This window comes from Vigna angularis, chromosome 10 (genome assembly GCF_016808095.1).
Source record: "Vigna angularis cultivar LongXiaoDou No.4 chromosome 10, ASM1680809v1, whole genome shotgun sequence".
NCBI lineage: Eukaryota > Viridiplantae > Streptophyta > Magnoliopsida > Fabales > Fabaceae > Vigna > Vigna angularis.
Genome location: NC_068979.1, coordinates 9719901 through 9742627, shown reverse-complemented (window position 1 = coordinate 9742627; position 22727 = coordinate 9719901). Strand labels below are relative to the sequence as shown.

The following is a 22727-nucleotide window of genomic DNA, read 5'->3' as shown; positions in this document are numbered from 1 at the left end:
AAATTTGGGGTAACATCTAACTAACAAGGAAAATGAGTTTGATTTACCTAGGTATAGAGCTTTCACTATGTAATCATGTTGGAGATTCCAAAATGTCTACAAATAAAGCGATTTCGTACTAAATAAATGGATACAAGTCTCACTTTATAAACCATTTTTGTAAGATTGAGTTAGGTTTAAAGTCTTTTTCTTAGTCGCACTTTTATTCTGGAGTTAGTGTGGAAGAAGGTAGAATTCTTGCATCTGTTCAATAACATGTGCTTGACAATTACACATAATGCCTGCATTAAGGGGTTTGGTTGGTGATCAAAAAATGAGTAGGTATGATTGGAACCTTTCACTTCTGTTGCTTGAGTTAGGTTGAGGCTAAATTGGACCAAAAAATTATTAGACTTCACTGTTGTTTTTTTCTATTTCTATTGCTAGACTTCTATTAATATACATATTTTGGGTTGTGGATGGCAATGGCATATATAATAATGAATCCTTTTTTGCTTCTGAACGTAAGCACAGGGATAACATTTTCTATGCCGCAAAACATTCACTTTCTTAACTTTGTTGATTTATTAAACCATCATGGAAAGCCTGACTATGATAACCTAAAGTTATAACTATGCGTGCAGTACCTTTTTCTTGTTTATGACTAAATACCTAACACTTGGTGAAGATGAGCAACGTCAATTGTGATAAAATAATTGTTCAAGTTCGATGGAATCTATCTTAACTTACTTTTATCTAATAGTGATCCGGTTCTGCTTCTCCACATCTCACATTCAGCCGAACTCTAAAATATATATCCTTCTCCAAATTTATCTGCTAATTGAGTGACAAGCCGATTAGAAGATCATATATTCTACAATTTGTTGGGAAATTTCACATAGTTTGCCTCAATTTGAGACTTACATATTTGTTAGAAAATATCATTTGATGTCAATTGGTTTTAAAACGTTCTACTTGTTTCAGATGTTACTGGTTTTAAGCAAAATTATAAGCAGTCATTTTCTATGTCCTACCTCAAAGTGATTAGAGTGGATGATGCACTATGCTGAAGTAGACTCATGGGTCTTAGGTATCCTTTTTTATATAGATGAAGTATGAACCTGATTTCAATGGTCTTCTTGGTAATCACTTTTCATAACACATTGCCATCCATCCACTTTCGCTTATTTTATCAAGCTGAATTTGATGTCCATTAACTAGGCTTAATCTTTGATTATCATTTGGTTTTCAATTAAGCCATCATTTATTCATCATTGGATGATGAATAACACTTGGTTAGTTGGATCAATTTTAATGGTATGCTAATTCTTCTAAGCACTCTAACCCACCATACTCTTTAATCATGAGTGAAAAATTCAACAAAACCTCTGATAATTTCCACTAAGTTAGAAAAAGAGTAAATAAACAGTGTGTGCACTGAGTGTAAAGTGTTTTTACACTGTCATTCATTGACAGACTGCCATGTATGATCAGTGTGTTGATTTTTACAGTGACTATCTTTAGAATCATTCTTACTAAGTTTTTATTGATTGACAATATAAATTTTGTTTGCTCTGATAAATTAGATTAAACTCTTCGTTGAGAAAGGAAACAACAAACTTGTGGTTTCAAATGCCTGACAATAATCTACAATTGTGTTTGAGAGATAGAAAACGGTTCTGAGCATTCAGCCTTAATCTTCTGGACGTTATCTTTGACCTTTATGCTGATTAGAATGCAGTGTTATTTCTCTTGCTTCTTATCACGTGGCATACATAGACACATTATGTAGTTGAATTTATGTTGAAGAAGAAATATAGAGTTAGTATTCTCTAATCTATTAAAAATAAGTCTTGTACATTCAACTCAGTCAGGGAGAGTTGATAAAATTTCATTACATGAGTTCCATCGAAAGTCTAGTATTCTAGCATTATTCCTCGGTTGACTTGTACAAAAACTCTTCAAGTTCTCGTGCTGTGTGTATGGGAGCTCCGTCATAATTTTGATCTACCTAACTCTATGCAGTGCAAAATAAGCAACTAGTCGATAACCCACCAACATCAGGGCCATAATGCACACATCAACCCACAAATGATTCAAGCCCATTGATTTGATAGGAGGAAAATCTGCCACTTTGCACAGCTCCCCCTTTGAACATTCATAGTAGTCATTTTCATTGTACTGGACACCTAAAAGCAGCTTGTAACAGTAGTAGCTATAGCTCAAATACTTGAGCCACACAATGAATGGAGGAATCTGTTGTATATAGTACCCTCCAGCAATGAGAAACACAAGGGTTGTCACAGAAGCTAGAGTAGTTGCCTGTTTAATCTCCATCAAAATAGCACCAAATGCTAAACCAAGGCTTTGAGAGACAACAACACTGTAAAGAACCACAAGAAGAGAAAGGATAAAAGTCACAGGATCAGGTTTAAGCCCTCCCATCCAATAGATTATGAAAACAAATGCAGTTGGAAGTGCAAGCTCCAGTGGCAAGTCTCCTATTGTTCTGGCAAGAAAGTAGGAAGAAAGGCGATACATTCCTGATGAACGTTCCTTGATCAGCATTCTCCTCTCTTGAGGGAATGTGAAAACAGCATTGTAGAGAGGGTAGAATCCCCAGAAAACAGAAAAGAAAAAGAGCAAGGCAACCTGCATTACACATACAGTGCAACCCCATATTAGTCCCTCTTAAGTGTTAAACTTTACAGAACAAAAAATGTATAGCCAAGCAATATTAATCATAGTTTGACTTCTTGGAGTTCGGGAAACACTGCTTGAACTTGAAAATGGTGTGATGTTGACATGAATAAGAAAAGGAACTCGATCAGATTAAAGGCCTAATCATATATGTTACCAGTACTTTTTTAGTTGTTATTAATTGGCTGTCAATATCATCAACTGGAAAAGATAACCTCGAAGCAATTGCTACTTACCCGATCTTCAATGTGTGACTCCGGAGTATGCCACCACAGTAGTCCACCAAGAAAAGCGACACTTACAACTTGGAATATTCTCAGCCTGTTGAAGGCTTCATACCTTCGCTCCTTCACTCCCCTTTGTAATAGTACTTTGAACTGATGCCACCAGCTTGTGCTCCATTGTTCTGGCTTTATCGAATTTCCTGAATCAATTCATCAATAGAGACATTTCAGGCCACTGGGACTAATAATAGAGCTATGATTGTTTTCCCCTTAAAGATAGAAAAGAAGACCTACTTGCACAAGCATCTTTTGTGATATTTTGGTTGTTCACTTCCATGCTGCAAATCTCAGCTTTCAGCCTCGGAGATATATTCTTCTCATAAGCAGAGATGAGGGATTCTCTCACCTGTTTCCTCTCTTGTTCCAGTCCCTCACTTTGTTCAGTTGCTTGCTTGGAGTCTGGGGCAATCCCTGCAAAGCATCATAACATTAGTGTTGCTTTCTTCGAAAGAATACCAAACCATAACAAATTTGTCCTACTAGCTACACTATGACTCATTTTAAGTGGAGTAAAATTTCGAGGTGGACGAGGAAAAAAATAATAGAGCCAGTTAAGTAATGATAAAAGGAAAAAGAGTGTGTGCCCAGCTTCCACTTTTGAAGTCCATTGGTTTTATAGTTATTAACTCTTATTGGAAAAAAAGGAACTGAAAGTGTGAAGCAAAATGATTACTGTCCATTACCGTTGGCAAGATCAAGCAAGAGATCAGCTGGATTGACAGTCACACATGTGGAAAAGCCAACAGAAGAGAAGTAGTCTAAGGCAGTTGAAGCAGGACCATAATAGATGGGGCAGCCTTCCGAGAGCAAGACCACCTTATCAAACATATAGTAGAGCCTACTAGAGGGTTGGTGAATAGTGGTGACAACAGTTCTACCCCCACTAGCTAGGCGCTTGATTGTGTTGAGGATTCTTTGTGCTGTGGTGGAATCCAAGCCTGAAGTAGGCTCATCCAGCAACAGGAGGCTTGGGTTGATGAGCATTTCTTGGCCTATGCTCACTCTCTTTTTTTCTCCTCCTGAAATTCCTCTAAAAAGTGGGCCACCTATCATGCTGCTCCTGCAACGAGTCAGGCCTAGTTCAGTGATCACTCTCTCTACATGTTGAACCTTTTCATCTCTGCTCAAGCTGTTGGGAAGCCTCAGAAGTGCAGTGAACACTAGAGTTTCAGTGACAGTTAGGTGAGGATATAGCACATCATCCTGAGCCACAAAACCTGTTCTTCTCTTCATGGCACCAGAAAAAGGTTGCCCGTTGTACGTGATCTTACCAGATAGTTTGCCGCTGAGCCGGCCTCCAAGTGCTGTGAGAAGTGTGGTTTTGCCACTGCCTGATGGCCCCAGCATAGCTAGTATTTCTCCTGGACACACCACACCAGTAATTCCATTCAGTATGGTCTTCTCCTTGCAAGTCCATGTACTGCCCCAGCATCCTCCTTTCTGCTCTAGTTTAACTTTGTACACCAGTTCCTCAAACTGCAAACCAAGACACAAGAGATTAGCAACAACGTATATTTTTTCATCAATGTATGCATAGACTCAATGCAAGTGTGGGACATGAGTATTATAGGCGCTCTTGTTATGGGACTGGTGAATTACCTTCAGAGTTATTGGGTACATAATGAGTTTTGGAAAAGGTTGTTGTTGTTGTTCATTGGTTTGCATGGAATGAGAAAGGACAGTTGAGTTATGGGACTCAGTCATCTCTGGAGGTCCTTCCACAGAGTGAAGACTATTACAATATTCTGGCTTTGGTGCTATGCAGTTCTGTGGCATGGCTAAAGAAGTAAGGGATTCTCAGTGTTCTGGTGAAAATAATGGTGATAGGGAGTGGGGAGGGGTGGGGAAGGATTGAGAACTGAGAGAAGTTAATATATTGCTTTTAACTTGATGTTCCAATGTGTAGCTAGAAGCAGCACATAAATATATAGCAAGGACTAGGATGTGCACTGTGTAATAATCCCGTATATAGGCCACCCTTGGATGGTGGAATCCCACCTTTTTATCTCAAATTATTCTATCACGACCATGCTCACCAAAAAACATAGAAATTCTCAACCGTTGCTTAAGATCATTCTTGCTTTTTCAATTTCTAACACATTTTTTTTTCACGGTTTACCTTTATTGATTTCACCGTTTTCTCATCATAAAGGTCCTGGTTGAAATTGGCTCACACGAATAGAAACGATTCATACAACAGTAGCTAGTTGATCCACATGCATACGAAAAAATTCACTTCTATCATAAGTTCAAATATCTTCTCCCTCTCTAGGTTTTTACATCAATATTTTTCACTAGTCCGTGAAGTGATGCCTAGCCACATCACAAACAAGAAAACAAAAGGATGACTACAGAGTTGCTGCATCAACTTTTTCATTTCTGGTGATATTGGAGGGATTCTTGTTATCGTATTTATGCATGTAGCTGCAAATAAAAAACTAAATGCTAGTACCACCTGTTATGACAACGATAGTATTTTTGTTTCATAACTATGTACTGGCTCAATTTTTGAAGCAAGTGGGTCTCTTTAATGCTTTGTGATATTACCCTCGAGATTTTTAGCTATCTGCTGGATATGCTTTGTTCATTTTACGCTACCATTCTTTTCCTTTTGAAGATTGTACTGTGCATACTAGGTTGTGGACATGTGAAAATAGAAACATTTGAATACTGTTACAAATTACAATACTGTGAGCATGATGGCTCCTGGACCATTTCAACAAGGGACAAACAAATTCAATAGAACAAGCAGTAAACCATGGTGAATAGTCCTTTGTACACTTGTGTCAGTTTTTTTAACATTCTTAGTTCTAATCATTTTGCCAATCCCCCTTCCTTTCATAGGAAATACGGATACTTTCATATCCCCTTAATCTGCAAACTTAATATTGTCATGTAGCATGACCATGAAGAAGTCTTAAAGATTTATATAAACTTGAGGCTGAAGAAGTTTTTGAAGTAAGATCCAAACTCAATATCTTATGTCTCTCAACTAAAAAGTGTTTTGGTTAAGCCTCTTCGTACCTGAAATATGCTATATCTTTCTGGAATCCGATTACTGATATGTTCTATAAAGGTAAAACGTGAAAACTATTATAAAGGAAACTACACCATTGATCAGAAATTTCAATTCATTTCCTTCATATCTGTCTTACATGTGAAGACAAGAACCTATGACTACATTACGGTTAATGACATCTATTTCTGCATGGATTTTTTTGTTACTTCTTACCCTCTAAAAGATTTGTATCCGAGGAAGAACTCATAAGCACAAGAGATGGTACATTGTTACCTATTGACGTGGGAAAGAAAAGAAATATCTTTTTAAGGATCCTGACATCTGTGGTTGGTCTGTCATTTTTCTCAACCGCTTACAAATAATCATGGAATTTAACATCTTTTTAAAATATGAATGGATGAGAAATTTGGTTGTTTTCATTTTAAAAAATATCGTTTACAATGTTATTATTAATGTTATTATCAATTGGTACGTTTTGAGGACAACGACATGATTTTGTCTCCCCCATGTGCTTGGTGTTAGTTATGGTCAAGCAGTGAGTAAAAGAACCCTCCAAAATGAAACCAAAAGTGCGTTATATTCTCTTGCCTCTTTACTCTGCATGTGACAGCCATCCATCTGGAAAAAAAGAGAGAGAAGAAAATGAAACAATTTTTTGAAAACTTTTAATTCCTCATTCCCATGACAACACTCTTTGCCTTGCAAGTTTTGTTGAACAGTTGTCATGTGTCTGGTGCAATAGAAGGTGATAATAAAGTTGGATGCCTCACAGTGAAAACTTTACATTCCTGGAAGTAGAAGAAGCAAGAATAAATTCAAAAGAATGAAGAACAGGAAAAGGGTACGTGAGGATTTTACCAGGATCATTAAACTTGTCTAGCCATGTATATATACTACTTTATTTTGGATGATAGTAAATGTAAAGGTGAAATTAATGGTGCATTACTTTGCAAAGCTAAGTGATTCCTATATGAATATATATTCCCTCTAGCAACATGGTATTGATCATAAAGCACTGTTATTTTCAACATTCGTATCACCGAAATTCGATATGACTGTTTTTATTATATCATTCTGTGTTATCATATCACTGGTGTTCAGTTAAAAGGCAAGGGAAGTGAAGTGGGATGCTGCTAAGCAAGCTGTTTACTATTCACCCCTTTCCTCTTTTAATCTAATACTTTCCATTTAATCTGTATGAGAGGAATGATTAAAGGCAGAACCCATCAATCAGATTCCAATTTCTGTCCATAAAAATAATTTATTTTTTCTTTTGGAAGAGCACTCAGATAAATGGTATCCACAATGGGTCCGGTGGGAGGCTACCTTTTCAGTGTGGAGCACTTCAGCATTGGCTTCTTCACACTAAGTGCGCATATATATATATACACACACACACACACATATATATATATATATATATATATATATATATATATAAATGTGTTTTCTGTCATCAACTTGTGTATTGATTTATGTGTATAGATATGCATAATTAAATTAATTAACCCCTTCTTTCTTCCACTTGGACCCTTTGCTTTTTCACATATTCTCATATTCACACATCTTCTGTGTAATTAACAGCTTACAGTCTTACCCCTGAACTGCACTGCATGGATTCCCTTAGCTATTTTTCCTGGTATATCTGCTCTTAGCATGAACCACACAAGCCATCAATTTGAACCTTCTTGAACCATATATAATGTGGAATATTTATGAATTTCCATTTGGAATGTCCTCCTTTTACATCAAGGGTCTAAGGGATTATATTATTATGATAAGATTCATCAGATAAGTGTCTGGTTTTATGTTAGTACCTTTGTCTGCAAGGTGAAACAGGATTGCGTTTTATTAATCATATATTCTATTATCTTGTTTCATAACGGATAATAAATTGGTTCACTACTGTTTCATTTGACTATGCTTATTCCATAACTCTGATTGAGACTTCTGCTGGGGACTCATATCCATGGAACACTCTGGTGTACATATTTCCCACAGATTTTTATGGCGAACAGATATCAAATTTCACCAAACCATCATAACACGTTTGGCCACACGATTCTCTGTTCTAACATGTAAACAGAATGCATAATGCACAGTGAATTAACTGTGCCGCATGCCTCACATTTCAATGTCGGAGAAGATTCCATGATAGACAGGGAAAGAGTTGAAATTGTTTGCATGATGTTAATGTTTGTGTTGTGTTATTTTTCGTCAGAGATGAGAGAAATGCATGCATTAAACAATCATCATTCTCACTAACTCAATGCTCCATAATGTGTGATGAATTCCCTTCACAGATGAATGATTACTCACATAGGATATCAAAAGTTTGGACTTAAATCAGAATTATAAATTCTTTAATGCACATCTTTACTATATCTTAATTTATAATCATTGTTATTTCAATCTCAGAGTTTAAGTTCAGTGAATTTACTCAGTCAAACTATTCTTAGTAAAATAGGTGAGCTTTAGAGAAGTGAATTTATTTTCCTACTTTTGTGTTATATTTGTTAGTTGTTTCAGTCTTTGACAAAAATCTGTAGTGTGACTATTTCACATTGTGAATGTTAAAGGCAAAATATAATAAGTTTAATTTTTTGAGGGAGGAAGTCTAAAGGAAAAATGTTTTATAAAAAGCATTTCCAAAATCTGTTTATTTTACGATGACTAAAAATATTAATTATAATGTTTAGAAAATGAAATGTTTTTAATAAAGGTTAAAATATAAATTCACTTTTAGAAACATAACGTTAAGTTCTTTTTTTATTTTATTTTACAACAAGTTAATTAAGTTGGGTCTATCATAGGTTTAATTTATTGATAGATTGATTTTACTTTCAAAGAGCCACTCTTTAGTCCTTGATTACTTTATTTTTGGTATAGTTTTGTATTACTTTTAGATTCAAATTTTTAATTTGGTGAAAAAATTACTTATAATTGTTTGTTTTAAATATTTTGTTTTTTTATAAGAGCTTATTTTAAATATTTAAGGATGAAATTAACAATTTTATCTTTAAGCTCTCAGCGTAATTTCTTAAATAAATTAAAACTCAAGCTGAATTACTTACCAAACAAGTCAGCAAATTTATACCCTGATTACAGTGACCGTGTGGCTAAAAGTAAATATGTTTTTTTACTTTTGTTTTTGTTTTTTAACAAGATCATTTTCCAGTTATATTTGTTTTAACTGTTATACTATTTATGATATTTTATTTATTATATTAACATTAGATTTAAAGAAATTGATAGTATTAATGATACTTTTTATATTACTCTACTTTTCAATTATTATATAGTTGTTAATTTATCGGTTCATTTAATAGCAGCTTGGTAACGAGGAATAACTTATTACTTTATCATATGTTCACATTACTCATGTTAATAGCAATTTAATTTTAGTTATATATTTTTTTAATATTTCTCTTTGTATTTGAAGATTCAAAAGTTTATAGAAGAACATTCCTTAATCTTTCACAGTTATTTAATTATTTAATAAATTATAAACTTCTCAAATTTTAAATATTTTTACATTTATCTTTTTTATCCTTACATAGAAATATGATTTAATTAGAAATGATAATAAATTGGATAAGACACAAATCATCTTTAATCGTTACCTAATTCACAATACAAAATGTGTGATATCTGTTTAGAAAATACTCATAATATTTTAAAATCTATAAATATCGTGGATATCCAAAGATGTTTAAAAAACTATATTTTATAAATTTTTAAAATAAAATATAAATAAAATTATTAAAAATCTAGTATAAATTAAAATTTTAATAAAATATAAATTAATTTTAATTAAATTTAACTTAATAAAATATAAATTAAATTTTAATATTAATTTTTTAAGTAATAGATACTAAATAGTATGATATCCAAACACATTTATTTATAAATAAATATTAAAATATTTACTATCCACTAATAATAAATACATATAGATATCAATAACAAATTTTATCCAATTGTTACATATAATTTTTTCAATCCCTGTGACTAATAAAATAAACTTGATATTTTCTTAAATTTTACCATCATATTAATCTTATATCTTCAACTTCATATAACTTATGCAATTATCTAACATGAACATCAAGTTAACATTTTCTTTATGATCTACATTGAATATAATGCAAGAATCATATATATCTTAAACTTTTTATACAAAATAATATTAATTTTGATTAGAACAATGTTGAATGTTCAAATCTTAAACTTTTACATCACTTCTTGATATAACCTATAGGAAAGGTTCACCTTTATTTACCGAAATACCATTACGTTTTCTTTTAAGTTGTCAACAAACATTAAATGACATTAATGAGTCTTTTCACACCAGTATTAAAATTTGATCATATCACAGTAATTATATAAAACAGTAATTGCATGTATTAAAAAATGTTATTGCATCCTAACTTTAAATTTTTTAATATTGTATCGTACTAAATATCCAGACGATACCATTCCTATTTTGAATGCAACCATATCTTCTTAGAAAAAGGAGGAAAATTAAGCATCATATCCTTGAAAAATCCTTCTCCCTCCCTTAAAATAAAAAGGCTAAGTGAGCAGTGTAAAAAAGATGAAAGATTTAGATACGTCAATCTTGTACCCTTCATCACTGTCTTTAGGATGCCACAATATTGTTTCAAACAATCTATGTATTTTACTTTTATCAAAATATAAGATACTAAGCTTAAATCTTCTATGTGTATAAAATGAGAAATACACATTATGTATTGCATAGAATCGGGATCCTCTATGCATACAGTAATACATAGATAAAGGTTATGTTGGATCAAATTAACGAGTATAGTCTCGATTCACATATAAAAATAATAATACGTGAATATAACATTACGATATCATATTTATTACAGAATTCAAACCTTCTTAAAATAGAAACATATTTCTAAAATAAAAACAACAAAAGTAGATCAAGTTCATCCAAATAATAACTTAAATAATGAAATATATAAAAATGATCTGTCCCCAGATAAAATGTTACTTCCAATTTTTATACAGATATTAAACATTTGGCTCAGACTTTAACATTAAAATATTTACATATATCTCTTCTCGTTGGACAAAAACTACATATAGGAACATTTTAAACGTTCGATTCCACACGAACACAATGTGCAATTTTCACCATATATATATATATATATATATATATATATATATATATATAATATATATATATATACACACATATATATATATATATATATTCTAATTTTATTTAAATTTAATTTTAAAAATGTATAAAAATATATTTTTTAAAAAATTTTGTAGGTATTTGTGGTTTTAAAATACTCGCAAGTATTTTTTAAACGGATACCCGCCAAGTAGCGGGCGTGTTACGGGTCTGATTTAATTTTGTAGGTCGGGTTGTGGGTATACACTATTTGTGTCCAACCATACCTCTTGTTATTAGGGATAACAACGAGTCGGGTCGGGTACGGATAATGTCTATCACTAATCCGACTCACAATCAGCCTGCTACTTGTGTGGGTACTTGCTACTTGCTACCTACCGGGTACCTGCTTAGAAAATATCCGTAGATATTTTTAAATTCATATACACTCGCAAAAAATTAAAAAATATATTTTATACATTTTAAAAATAAAATTACAAAAAATATATAATATAATATAAATTAAATTAAATATAATTAAAATTTAATTTTAATTAAATTTAACCTAAAAAATATAAATTAATTTACTTTTAATTTAATTTAATTTAAAGTATACAATTTTTCTTAGATAACGGATACTCACGGGTCAGATAGTATAATATCTATATCCAACTCGTTTAGAAGCAAATATTAAAATACCCGCTATCCGTTATTCGCTGATAATAGATATCTACAGATAATAACTACTTACCGCAGATTTTATCCGCAGATACCCATAGATTTTTTGTCATTCTAGTTACCAGAGCAACCCTAAAGTTGTTGATTGCTTTACACATTAACAAGAACATGAATATTTTTAAAATGATTTATTTCCGACAATTAAACAAGTAGATTTACGGTCTGTCAAATTGTGTGTGTCTGTATTTTTTTAAAAAATTACCTTCTAAAGTTTAATTTATAAACAATATAAAAATAGCATGAGTGGAATAAGTAAACGTGAATAATATAAAACAAACAATTTAGAGATATTTTCTTTTTATTTAGAGATATATATTTTTTTTGATGGATTTTTAGGAAAATATTTATTCGAGAGATATGATAGGAATGAAACATGATTTAACCTCTAATTGACTTTATTTTCAAAATTAAAATTCTTAAGACAGTAAATTTATAGATCTTAACTTTTAATATTTATTCAACAGACGTCATAAACTCCTTACCATATTTATACTATTATTTTTAATTATCTTGTTAAACAAAATTTTTACTATTCAATTAAAAATCTGAAAAGTATAATATGCTAGTTCATGTTTCTCTTTTCCTCATCTAAGGGAACTGTTTCAATTAGGTTATTGGGCCCTTCCGAGAAAAGCAAAGTAGTCTTTTGCCATAAAAAAAATATTGAAAAATTGCGATAAAATTATGTAAAAACTCAGACGTGTTGTTGATTTGAGTGAGAAAGACAAATTATCATAACATATGCTTATTATGTTAACGAGAGAGACTTTTACATATTAATTTCATGTGTAAAATCTTAGTTTTTTTCCATTTATTTATAATTATGTATCCCTGTATAATTTATATAAAGTATTGTAGCATTTAAGAAAATTATTTATTTATAATTATGTATCCCTGTATTATTTGAGAAAAATGTGTTTGTGTGCGATGTTGACAAAAATGTTCAGCAATTATGATGATTATTATGATAATGAAGGAGCACAATGTTGTGACTGTGGTGGTATTTTGAGACTATAGACTATAATTTTCCACTTTTATATAGTGGTTTTGGCGTGTCACTGTGCTGCATTATTTTCCATCTATGGACACGCGTATCTTTCAGCAATAAGGGCTTCCTCCTTTTCATCTCTTTCTTGTTAAAGAAACAAAACCTTTTGCAAACTAACTATATTAAAAAAAAAAGAATTGGTATTTTATTTTTCTACGTTATCAACAAAAATAAATAAAGAATTATTGTGTGATCGAAGCCGGGGAACGAAACGACGACTAGGGGCCGGGTAATGTGTGCATTTGAGGAGGAGAAGGTGTCGTTTAGGAAGTTAGAAAAATGGAGTTAGGAAGCTGACACGTGGCACCCACTCCATTTTGTAGTGGAGCAAAGCTTCTTGTCGTTTCCTCGTCTAATGCTGATTAGGTCTCGACTCTCTCACGCGCATCTGCCCACAAATCATTTGCTGGCGCGTGGGATCCACTCCTGCTCCTCCACTCATTTTCATTATTATTATCTTTTTCTTCCTTTCGATCTCACTCATCTCCGATAAGATGTCCTTTTAATCCTTGTTATTAGTTAATTAATCCGTTTTAGTGATAATATTGTTAAGTACATTGAAGATGTAATCAACGTGATACTCGAATTTTATACGAGATTGAGATTAAGATTAGGGTTAGAAGTGGATTCTTACAAACTAGGGTTAGAAGTGGATTCCTTACAAACAAAATCTATGTCTATGTTTTTAGTTTTTTATTTCTTTAATTTTTAATGAAAATTAAAATTAATCATTTTTTAAATTTTTGACCCAATTTAATCATATGTAGATTTAATTCTTTTTATTCAATTTTATTAGGTTTATTTGATGATTTAAAAGTAAAAATACATTTAAAACATTAAATAAAATTAACAAAATTTAATTAAAAAAATTAAATTGTTTATTTTTTAAAATTAAGAAACTAAATTAGATTAAAATTTTGAAGATGAACTAATTTTCATTGAAAGTTTAAATCAAATACATATTTAACCCAAATGGTCATATGTGACTACAGAAAGTAATAGGCAAATGAAGTGGTCTCATCTAATATTCACATACCATTTCTTAAAAAAATAATATTATTTATTTTAATTAAATTTTATCATATTAATTTAATTTGGTTATGAAGCCATCCAAAGTTAATTTTAGAATGTTATTGTGAATTTTGGAAGAATAAAATAAATAATAGTTAAAACTAATTGTACGGATGTTTAAAATTTAATTTAATTTTTAAAGCATTAAATCAATAATTACGCATTTAAAGCGATGCGAAAGAAGTGGTGACATAACAAACCCATATAACATTAAAAGATCCCGATTTGTTTAATAAGTATCTCTACGAAAGTTGTTCCTCGCTATTAAGATATTTGTTTGACTTAAAATAAACTAACAATTTTTCATATGTTCATCCATTTGAGGATATACTTTTTAAAACTGATGCAAAAGTTAGCGTAATTTAAATCTCCTTCAGAAGAGAAAAACGTCATTTATTTCATTAATTAACAAAGTATGCATTCTTATTTTTAACCATCAAAAAACAAAACCAAAAACATCTTGATCACATACCTAAAAAAACATCTTTATTAATCACTGTACCTTTGTTCTATAAATAGTATAAAACACTTCACAAATCAAACGTAAATTCACACGAAAAATGAAAGAAATGGATATCACTTGCCAAGTCATGTCTTTTTCTTTTGGCATTGCAAATAAAATGGTTGTCATTTTCTTTGTGGTTAAGTTTAAGAGCTTTTCATATCTTTAATTACAATAATTGCTGCTTTTAGTGTTGACCCTTTTCAACCCATAGGACATATATACAAAAAACTTTTTCAAAAATCGAAGTAGATGTCACATAAAAAAATAAAATCAACGTATGATTTTGATTGGGTTTAAAAAATGGTGATAATGCTGATATCTTATATCAGCTTTTAATTAAAATTGCAAAGGACAACATTGATATAATCAAAATTGAAAAACAAGTGGACGATGTTTCATTACTTTTAATGCCCCACGCATCTTTGTTATGTACTCGTCTCTTTGATGAAGTGGTTTGTATTCACTTGTTTCTATATTGTACAATATCCTTTGCCTTACTATATCAGTGTCTGATGTGACATAACAATTGATCCAAAACCGAACTTGTGAAGTAATTTTAAATCTTATATACCAGTATCTTAAACACTTAGAAACTTTTTTATTATTGAAATTCAAAATATGTCTGATTTCGTATAAATTTTATTTTATAAATTAATTTTGTAGAATTCAATTAAGTTTAAAATTTATTTTTAAACATAATATGATATATACTTTAGTATAAAAAGATATAGTGAAAGTCTCGTACTGATTACAAATAAGATTAAAGTATATATATATATATATATACACGGAGAAATATAATTTTTTAAATAAATTTTATGACATTGAATTAAATTTAAATTTCTTTTAATATTAATTTTAATATTATACATATATATATACCTTATTTGAAAATATAGTATCATAATCTTTATGCCGGGAAATCAAAACTAAATGTGATCTCATTCATAATGTTTGTCAATCAAATCAATAAATCAGAAGAAAAAGAGAAAGAGAGATGCTAAAGTAGCTGGTGCACGAGTGACTAATCGTTGCTTAGCCTTTAGTTGAAATTCCTTTAGAATACAATATGTGGAGTAAGATTTGGATATATCTTCGTATTCATTTTTCAAAAATAATGTTTTAATTTTGACTCACGTCTTTCATGAGTCCATGAAGAAAGCAAAGGTGTACATTCGATTTTACAATTATATATTATCACTTTATAAAGTTTGAACATGTTATATGTTAATTTGAAGTTTTAATATTTTTATACTCATAAAATCTTATAGTATTAACATTCTTAAGTTAAAACTTGTATGAGTTGGATTCAGTTATTATTTTATTTATTTTTAAATATTCATAGAAATTTGAATTTCATAGATAAATTTAATTATTTAAATTAAACTTTAAATAAAAGTTATTTCTTTTAAATATTTTTTTGGTTAATTTCATTCGTAGGTCTCTATTTTCGTGGGATTGTCTCAGTTAGTTACCTCTTCGTCTTTTAAGTTTTGTCAATTAAGTCATTAATATGAAAAAATTGACTCAATTGGGTCTCTGCCGTTAAATCAAGTTAACCCCGTTAAATTTTTTATGACGTGTGAGGGTGGAGTGGATATTATTTCAAAAGTGGCTTGTAGAGAACGTGGCATTTTCTAAGTGAAACATTTTAAAAATGGGGTTTTCTGAAAGATTTTAAAATTAGGGTTCATTGAAATTTTAATGGGTGTTGCTCCCTCTACCACCACACCTTTCTCCCTCCACCTCCCCTTTATTATTTTGTCCCTTAGTAAAATTTTATTTTTAGGGTTATTGTTTTTTAATTTTACCCATTCACAACCTATTTCATTAATAACCTATTCTAGTCCCGTACATGAGTAAAATACTTTTCTTTCATTTTAACATTATATTTCTTCCTCTCTTTCTTTCGTCGTTGTGAGATACTACAAGTTGCAAAGGTTGGTGATGGTGGAAATAATTATCAAGCAGTCTCCCTCTCCTGGTGCAGTGCGTGGAGTGCTTCCTCGTATTCGAAAAAACCTTGAAATAAAACCCTAAAATAAAAAATGTAACCTTTAAACGGAGGTGACATCCTTCAACGGATGTCAACATCCTTCAACGGATTTCAACATCCTTCAACGGATTTCAACATCCTTCAACGGATGTCAACATCCGTTTAAGGAAAAACGGATGTCGACATCTGTTTTACCTTAAACGGATGTTGACATCCGTTGAAGATGTCACCTCCCATTTAAAGGTTACGTTTTTTATTTTAGAATTTGTTTTATTAGGTTACATCTCCGTTGATGTATACTTCCTCACGCTGGTTGATGCTCTGGTTGATGCTCTGGACGTTCCTCGATGTTCCTCCACACCACGGCAGCGACGCTCCTTCACACCATGGCGGTAATGGAAGCTTTCAAACCAAAAACAAAACTGGGAAGAAAAAGGAATGGAAGTGCGGGAGGTGAAACGAAAATGGGGAAAGGAGAAGAGAGTTCCGTGGGTGGGTGCTGGAAAAGTAAAATTAGGGTTTCAAATTATTTAAAATAGAGTAAAAGTAAAAATCTTTTTAACTTAAGGATATAATTGTATTTAAAATAATTTGGGGAGGTGGAGGAAGTATAGGGTAGTGGTGGAGGGAGCAACACCCAATTTTAATTGGGTTTAAAATTGGGTATAACGGTTCTGCCGCCATAGATGATGACCCCATAACCATCGGAGAAGCTTTGGAAGGCGGCCATAGAGGCGGGGAATAAAGCGGTGGACCAAAACGACGCAGCTGCTATCAGCGCGACGGAGATTAGGGCTTCCGGAGAGAAGAGCGTGAGGTCCAGCGGCGTTGGTGAAACGGCGCAAGGGGAACAAAGTGTGGCAGATTGTGTCTAGGAGTGGATTCAAGTGTAACAGTGCGGTGTGGAGAAGAGGGGTAGATGAAATTTGCGCTTAGGGTTTTTCGTAGGGTTTGATTTGGGGTTCTTGGGCTGTTGCGCGAATTTGCTTTTCTCTGGTCCCGATTTCTGATGCAGGTTGTGTGAAGGAGATGACGGCCATGGGAGGAGCTTCATCTTTTGGTTCATGATGAAGATGGTGATTTTTGGTTGTTGATGCAGATGCGCAATTCTAGGTTGGTTTCTGTTTGCAGGTGAATCTGGGCTTGATGATGAACGCAGAACGAAGATGCTTCCATGGTTGACGTCCTGCCAATTTGAAGCTTCATATTTTCTCTTCTCAATTCAAACTTCAATTAACCCTAATTTTAAAATCTTTTAGAAAAACCCCAATTTTTTAAATGTTCATTTAGAAAATGCCACATACAAGCTTTTCATTAATAAAAAGTCATGTATAAGGGTCTGTGCATGCCATGTCTCCAAAATTATCCACGTCACCCTCACAGGTAAGCAAAAACTTAACCCGTTAAGTTGATTTAACGGCAGAAACCCAATTGATTCAGTTTTTCAATATTAAGGACTTAATTGGCAAAACTTAAAAGACGGAGATGTAACTGGGACAACCCCACGAAAATGGGGACTTTCGAATGGGTTTAACCTATCTTTTTTTATGATTGTGGAAAGTTTCCATCATTTAAGTTTTTGTTTTGGTTATGGGAGTTAAATGATGATTACAATGCATTATGGTCATTAACGTATATATTTATTAAATGAAAATGAAGTTTTCAAAAGCTTTGTTTTTTGTAAAATCCTTTACAAAAATGAAGTTTATCAAATAAGTTTAGTTACACATGTCTTTGGTCTCTTAATCATATGTTTATAAAAAAATATTATTTAATTCATTATTATGATGTATTCTAACTTTTATTTATAATCCTGCTTTCCATATTATTGTTGTTTAAATGTAATTTTTTTTAATCATAATATCAAGGGTTAAATATGTTTTTAGTCCATAAACTATTGGTCGTTTCTGGTTTTCGTCTCTCTTTCAAAATAAGGTACAATTTGGTCCTCATTCTTTTCGAAACTTTGGTTTTAGTCTTCGAAAACTAACACTGTTAAAAATGTACTGACGTGGCTAACAGTAGACTGACACACGACTTTTTTTTCAAGTGTTTCTCACCTTTTCTCCCCTTCTCTCTCTTCCTTCCATCTTCTTCAGATGGAATATCTAAATCCCAAATTTTGAAGATATTGTCAGCGAGTTGCTCCGTCTCATAAGAGGAAGAATCCAGATCAAGCCCAAAATCAATGGTTTTCTCCTCCTTTAGATTTTCATTATAAGTTGGCAAAAAAGGATTGAAAGATGGCAAGTTGACACTCGTTTCATCATCTAGAATTTCATCAGTGCTTGTTTCTACTAGCATACTTAATGAGTTAACATTATACGTTGAAGATGACTCAGATAAACCTCTCCCGTCAGAAGTTGAAGATTGCTGATTAAGTTCCACAGAAATACTTTCAGAACTGATACGGTGGGGAGGAATTTCTATGTCTTCTCTGGAAAATTTAGTTTGGGAACTAATAATTTCTAATAAAGAACTTTTCAAAGGGACCCAATCAGTTTCTGAAATATCAGAAGAATCTTTAACTAGGCAGGAATCAGCCCAAGCGAGATCTTCCGGAGAAAGAAATTGATTCTGCCGAGGAGCTATTGAATTGGCAATGGCAGAAGAAACTGAAATAATTACTTGTGCCAACATTATTAGAGAGAACGAGTCTTTTATTTAGTTGCTTAAGACTCGCCTACTTTTGTGCCATTTTATGTTTTACGTGTGTAACTGCTATGCAGTAGTTAAATTCTGTTTTAAGACTATTTATAAGTCTGACGTTACAGTAAAATAAACAAGTATTCTCCATACCTTTCTGAGTGTGAAATATACCATTGATATAACAATAAAAATGGTGCTTACACTGGGTCTTTAAATCTCGCAATATCTAAATATTCACTTCTATTTCTGCAAGTTTAAAGCATATCAGCTTTATAAAAATATTGTATGTCAGTAGCTGTTTGGCCTATCGTATTTTGTAAATTCTTCATAATATAAATTCTTTTATTACATTGTTTTTGTACTCAGTAGCTTGAGTTCATGAACACTTTGTAACACCCAAATATTTTAAAGGGTATTACTGATAGTAGAGACTAAATTAATTTGATATCTCATATAAACAATCAAACTTTATTTCAATTACTCCAAAGTACAATACCAAACTTACAAACTTTAAACAATATAGGCTTCACCATTGAAATTTCAACTTATAAATTTTAGACAACATAATCTTCCCAATACAAATTTATTCTTTTTACAAAAATCCCTGAAAGTTTTTCCCCGCATCTCTCTCATCTCTAAGCTTTTTCAACCGCATCTGCAACATTATCTAATCACATATAACATGAGTTATATGATCATAGTACAAACAAATAAGGGTAAGCCAACCATATCATAAAATCATTAAACTTGTAATAAAAATATTATAATCATGTATTTCTGCAATTGATAAAATATCATTATTTCGATGTCATTAATTCATCATTATCAAAATCATCTTTCTCATTTCCATAAATCTTACAAGTGTACCATGCTTACTCATGAAGCCTTATGGTCAGACCGCTCTCTGCCTGCTTCCTTAAGCCTCACTTATATACTATGTCTTACTTTCTGAAGCCTTATGGTCAGACCCCTCTCTGCCTGCTTTTATAAAACTTACGAATCATATGTTTATGTCAAAGCCTTATGGTTAGACCACTTTCTGCCTGCTTTCATAAACCTCAGGTGTTACTTTGCTCGTACCAAACTCTCATGGTATAACTCGAACATACTACTCCCGGTAGTAACATTATTTCATAAGTAATGATTTCTCATATCCACCCCAACATTTCATAAAACCAACAATTCATACCCTCTTATCCATCTAACTCAATCATGTTCATTCTTTAATCATGAATTCATAATAACCCGTTTTGGTATCAATAAATTAAACATATTGCCAGATATCATGCTTCATATTATAAACTCATTTTGCCCATAACGAGTATAACTCAACGTATTTTCACCAAACAAAGATCATGGATCAACCAAAATATATCAATATATCTTAGGAACTACATATTAAAGTCTGGGCTCAATGTAATAAAATATATATGAAATTTTTACCATGATAATATTATGCATCTACAATCAACTTGTTTTATTTTATTTTCATCCTAGTATAGATTTTTCTTTACTCCAATTGGTCACCGGAGAGGACCCAGATGTCTGAACGCATCAAACTCACCTTCGACGCCAGCACATATGACTAGTCACAACTGACTGGACCAGGCCAGGGCTGCTCTATGATCAGGGATGTGCCAACTCAGGTTTTTAAGGTTCCTCTATCCTACCAACAAAGAAAGGCCCTCAATAATTAACAATTGATTTATTTAAATTATCTACCATGTTCTCTTATGCTCTAAATTTGAAATGCCAAATTTTAATGTGTTCAATTCCTCTCATAGCAACCTCAAACAATATCTGTACATCTATTTAATACCCATATATAAGCTATTTCAGAACCCTTACTTCAGACCTTCCAACAAGATCAATTTCAGCCAACAAACTCATTCAGAACAGATTAAATTCATCACATCACAACATGTACAACTTCACAGTTTCAGTTATCATACCCAATATAATAAAAGTCATAAAATAGTTTCACAAGAGCACACCAGTTCAACATTCATATGCAAATATTTTATAAAATAAATTCATACAAAAATAATTAGCTCCCATTACCATCAAAATAATATTAATATAAAAATTTAGGGGAATCAAGAAGTTGAATCTGGCAGAGCCGGTTAGACAACTTCTCATCCTTCCAGAAAGATGCAATAAAAAAATAGATAAAACAATAAAATTTCTGGGGAAACAAGAAGTTGAATCTGGCAGAGCCGGTTAGACAACTTCTAATCCATCCAAAAATACAATATAATTAAATAACACGAACAATAACATGTCTGGGGAAACAAGAAGTTGAATCTGGCAGAGCCGGTTAGACAACTTTTAATCCTTCCAAAAATGCAATAAAATAAATAAGTAAAGCAATAAATTGGGGAAACAAGAAGTTGAATCTGGCAGAGCCGGTTAGACAACTTCTAATCCTTCCAAAATACAATAAAAATAAATAAGGAAAGCAATAAAATGTTTGGGGAAACAAGAAATTGAATCTGGCAGAGCCGGTTAGACAATTTCTAATCATTCCAAAAAAAAAAAAAACAACTAATAACATACAAATGGCATAACATAATCAATATCACATTTTACAATTATCACACTTGGATATCATCACAGAAGCATACTCTTATTTAAATTTCAAGATCATACAGAAACAAAATACTCCATATTCAAGATTTAAGATCAGACAAAAACATAATATAGCATATTCTAGACTCAAGATAATACAAAAGGAAATACTCAATGTTAGCTCCCCTTACCTCTATTCCAGACTTAGTTTCCTCTTCTCAAACCGTTCTCCGGAAACTTCCAGAATTTCCCCTCTTCAACTAGAATTTCCTCCAACTCTCTTCTCTCACAATTTCTCTAGAATTTTGGTATAAATCTTCAGCCTCCCCCCCCCCCCCTTGGCTATTTATAGCCAAAAATTTTACTATTCATTTTTACTATTCACTTTTACTATTCATTTTTACTATTCACTTTTACTATTCATTTTTACTATTCAAAAATTATTTTTTATTCACCATTCTTATCTCTGAATGATTAATTCTACGTGGAGTGTTCTCTTCCACAATTTATTTTAATATATAGTTTTTTTTTATTTTTTTATTTTTTTAACCATTCACTATTTACTATTCACTATTCACTTTTCTTAAAAAAATCCTAAATAAGTTATCAAAAATTTGAAGCTCTCCCTCTAGAATTGCTATAATTTTATATCCAAAAATTTACATTTTTCTATCCATTAAAAATATTATTACTAATAAAATGCTAAAATTTACTATTATAAATATATATATATATATATATATATATATATATATATATATATATATATATATATATTAAAGAACATGAAATAATATCATTTAAGTCTCTTTATCATTCAACAGCTCAAACTTATCTATTTAAATCATATTTATATATAAAAATTAAATTATATGTCTTCGGCAAATATTGTTATTATTTATTATCATGTTATTATTTATTACGTTATTATTATATGTCTTAAGTAAATATTGTTCCAGAAAGATAAGTTCACTCCTTATGTTTATCTATAAATATTTTTTTTAAAAAATATTAA

The 22727-nt window shown here is 31.5% G+C and overlaps 2 protein-coding genes across 2 annotated transcripts; both read right to left on the bottom strand.

Moving 5' to 3' along the window:
- Positions 1–1794: 1794 nt before the first annotated feature.
- Positions 1795–4844, bottom strand: LOC108335148 (ABC transporter G family member 14). Its single transcript, XM_017571091.2, has 5 exons — positions 4563–4844; positions 3647–4439; positions 3198–3374; positions 2916–3103; positions 1795–2631 (listed from the first exon to the last, which is right to left on the bottom strand). Exons 1-5 carry the CDS (start codon positions 4737–4739, stop codon positions 1987–1989), a joined length of 1980 nt encoding a protein of 659 aa, XP_017426580.1. The 5' UTR covers positions 4740–4844; the 3' UTR covers positions 1795–1986.
- Positions 4845–17148: 12304 nt separating this feature from the next.
- On the bottom strand, positions 17149–19135 carry LOC128194376 (uncharacterized). Its single transcript, XM_052869963.1, has 2 exons — positions 18556–19135; positions 17149–17366 (listed from the first exon to the last, which is right to left on the bottom strand). The coding sequence occupies exons 1-2, from the start codon at positions 19133–19135 to the stop codon at positions 17149–17151; spliced, it is 798 nt and encodes a 265-aa protein (XP_052725923.1).
- Between the last annotated feature and the right edge of the window lie 3592 nt (positions 19136–22727).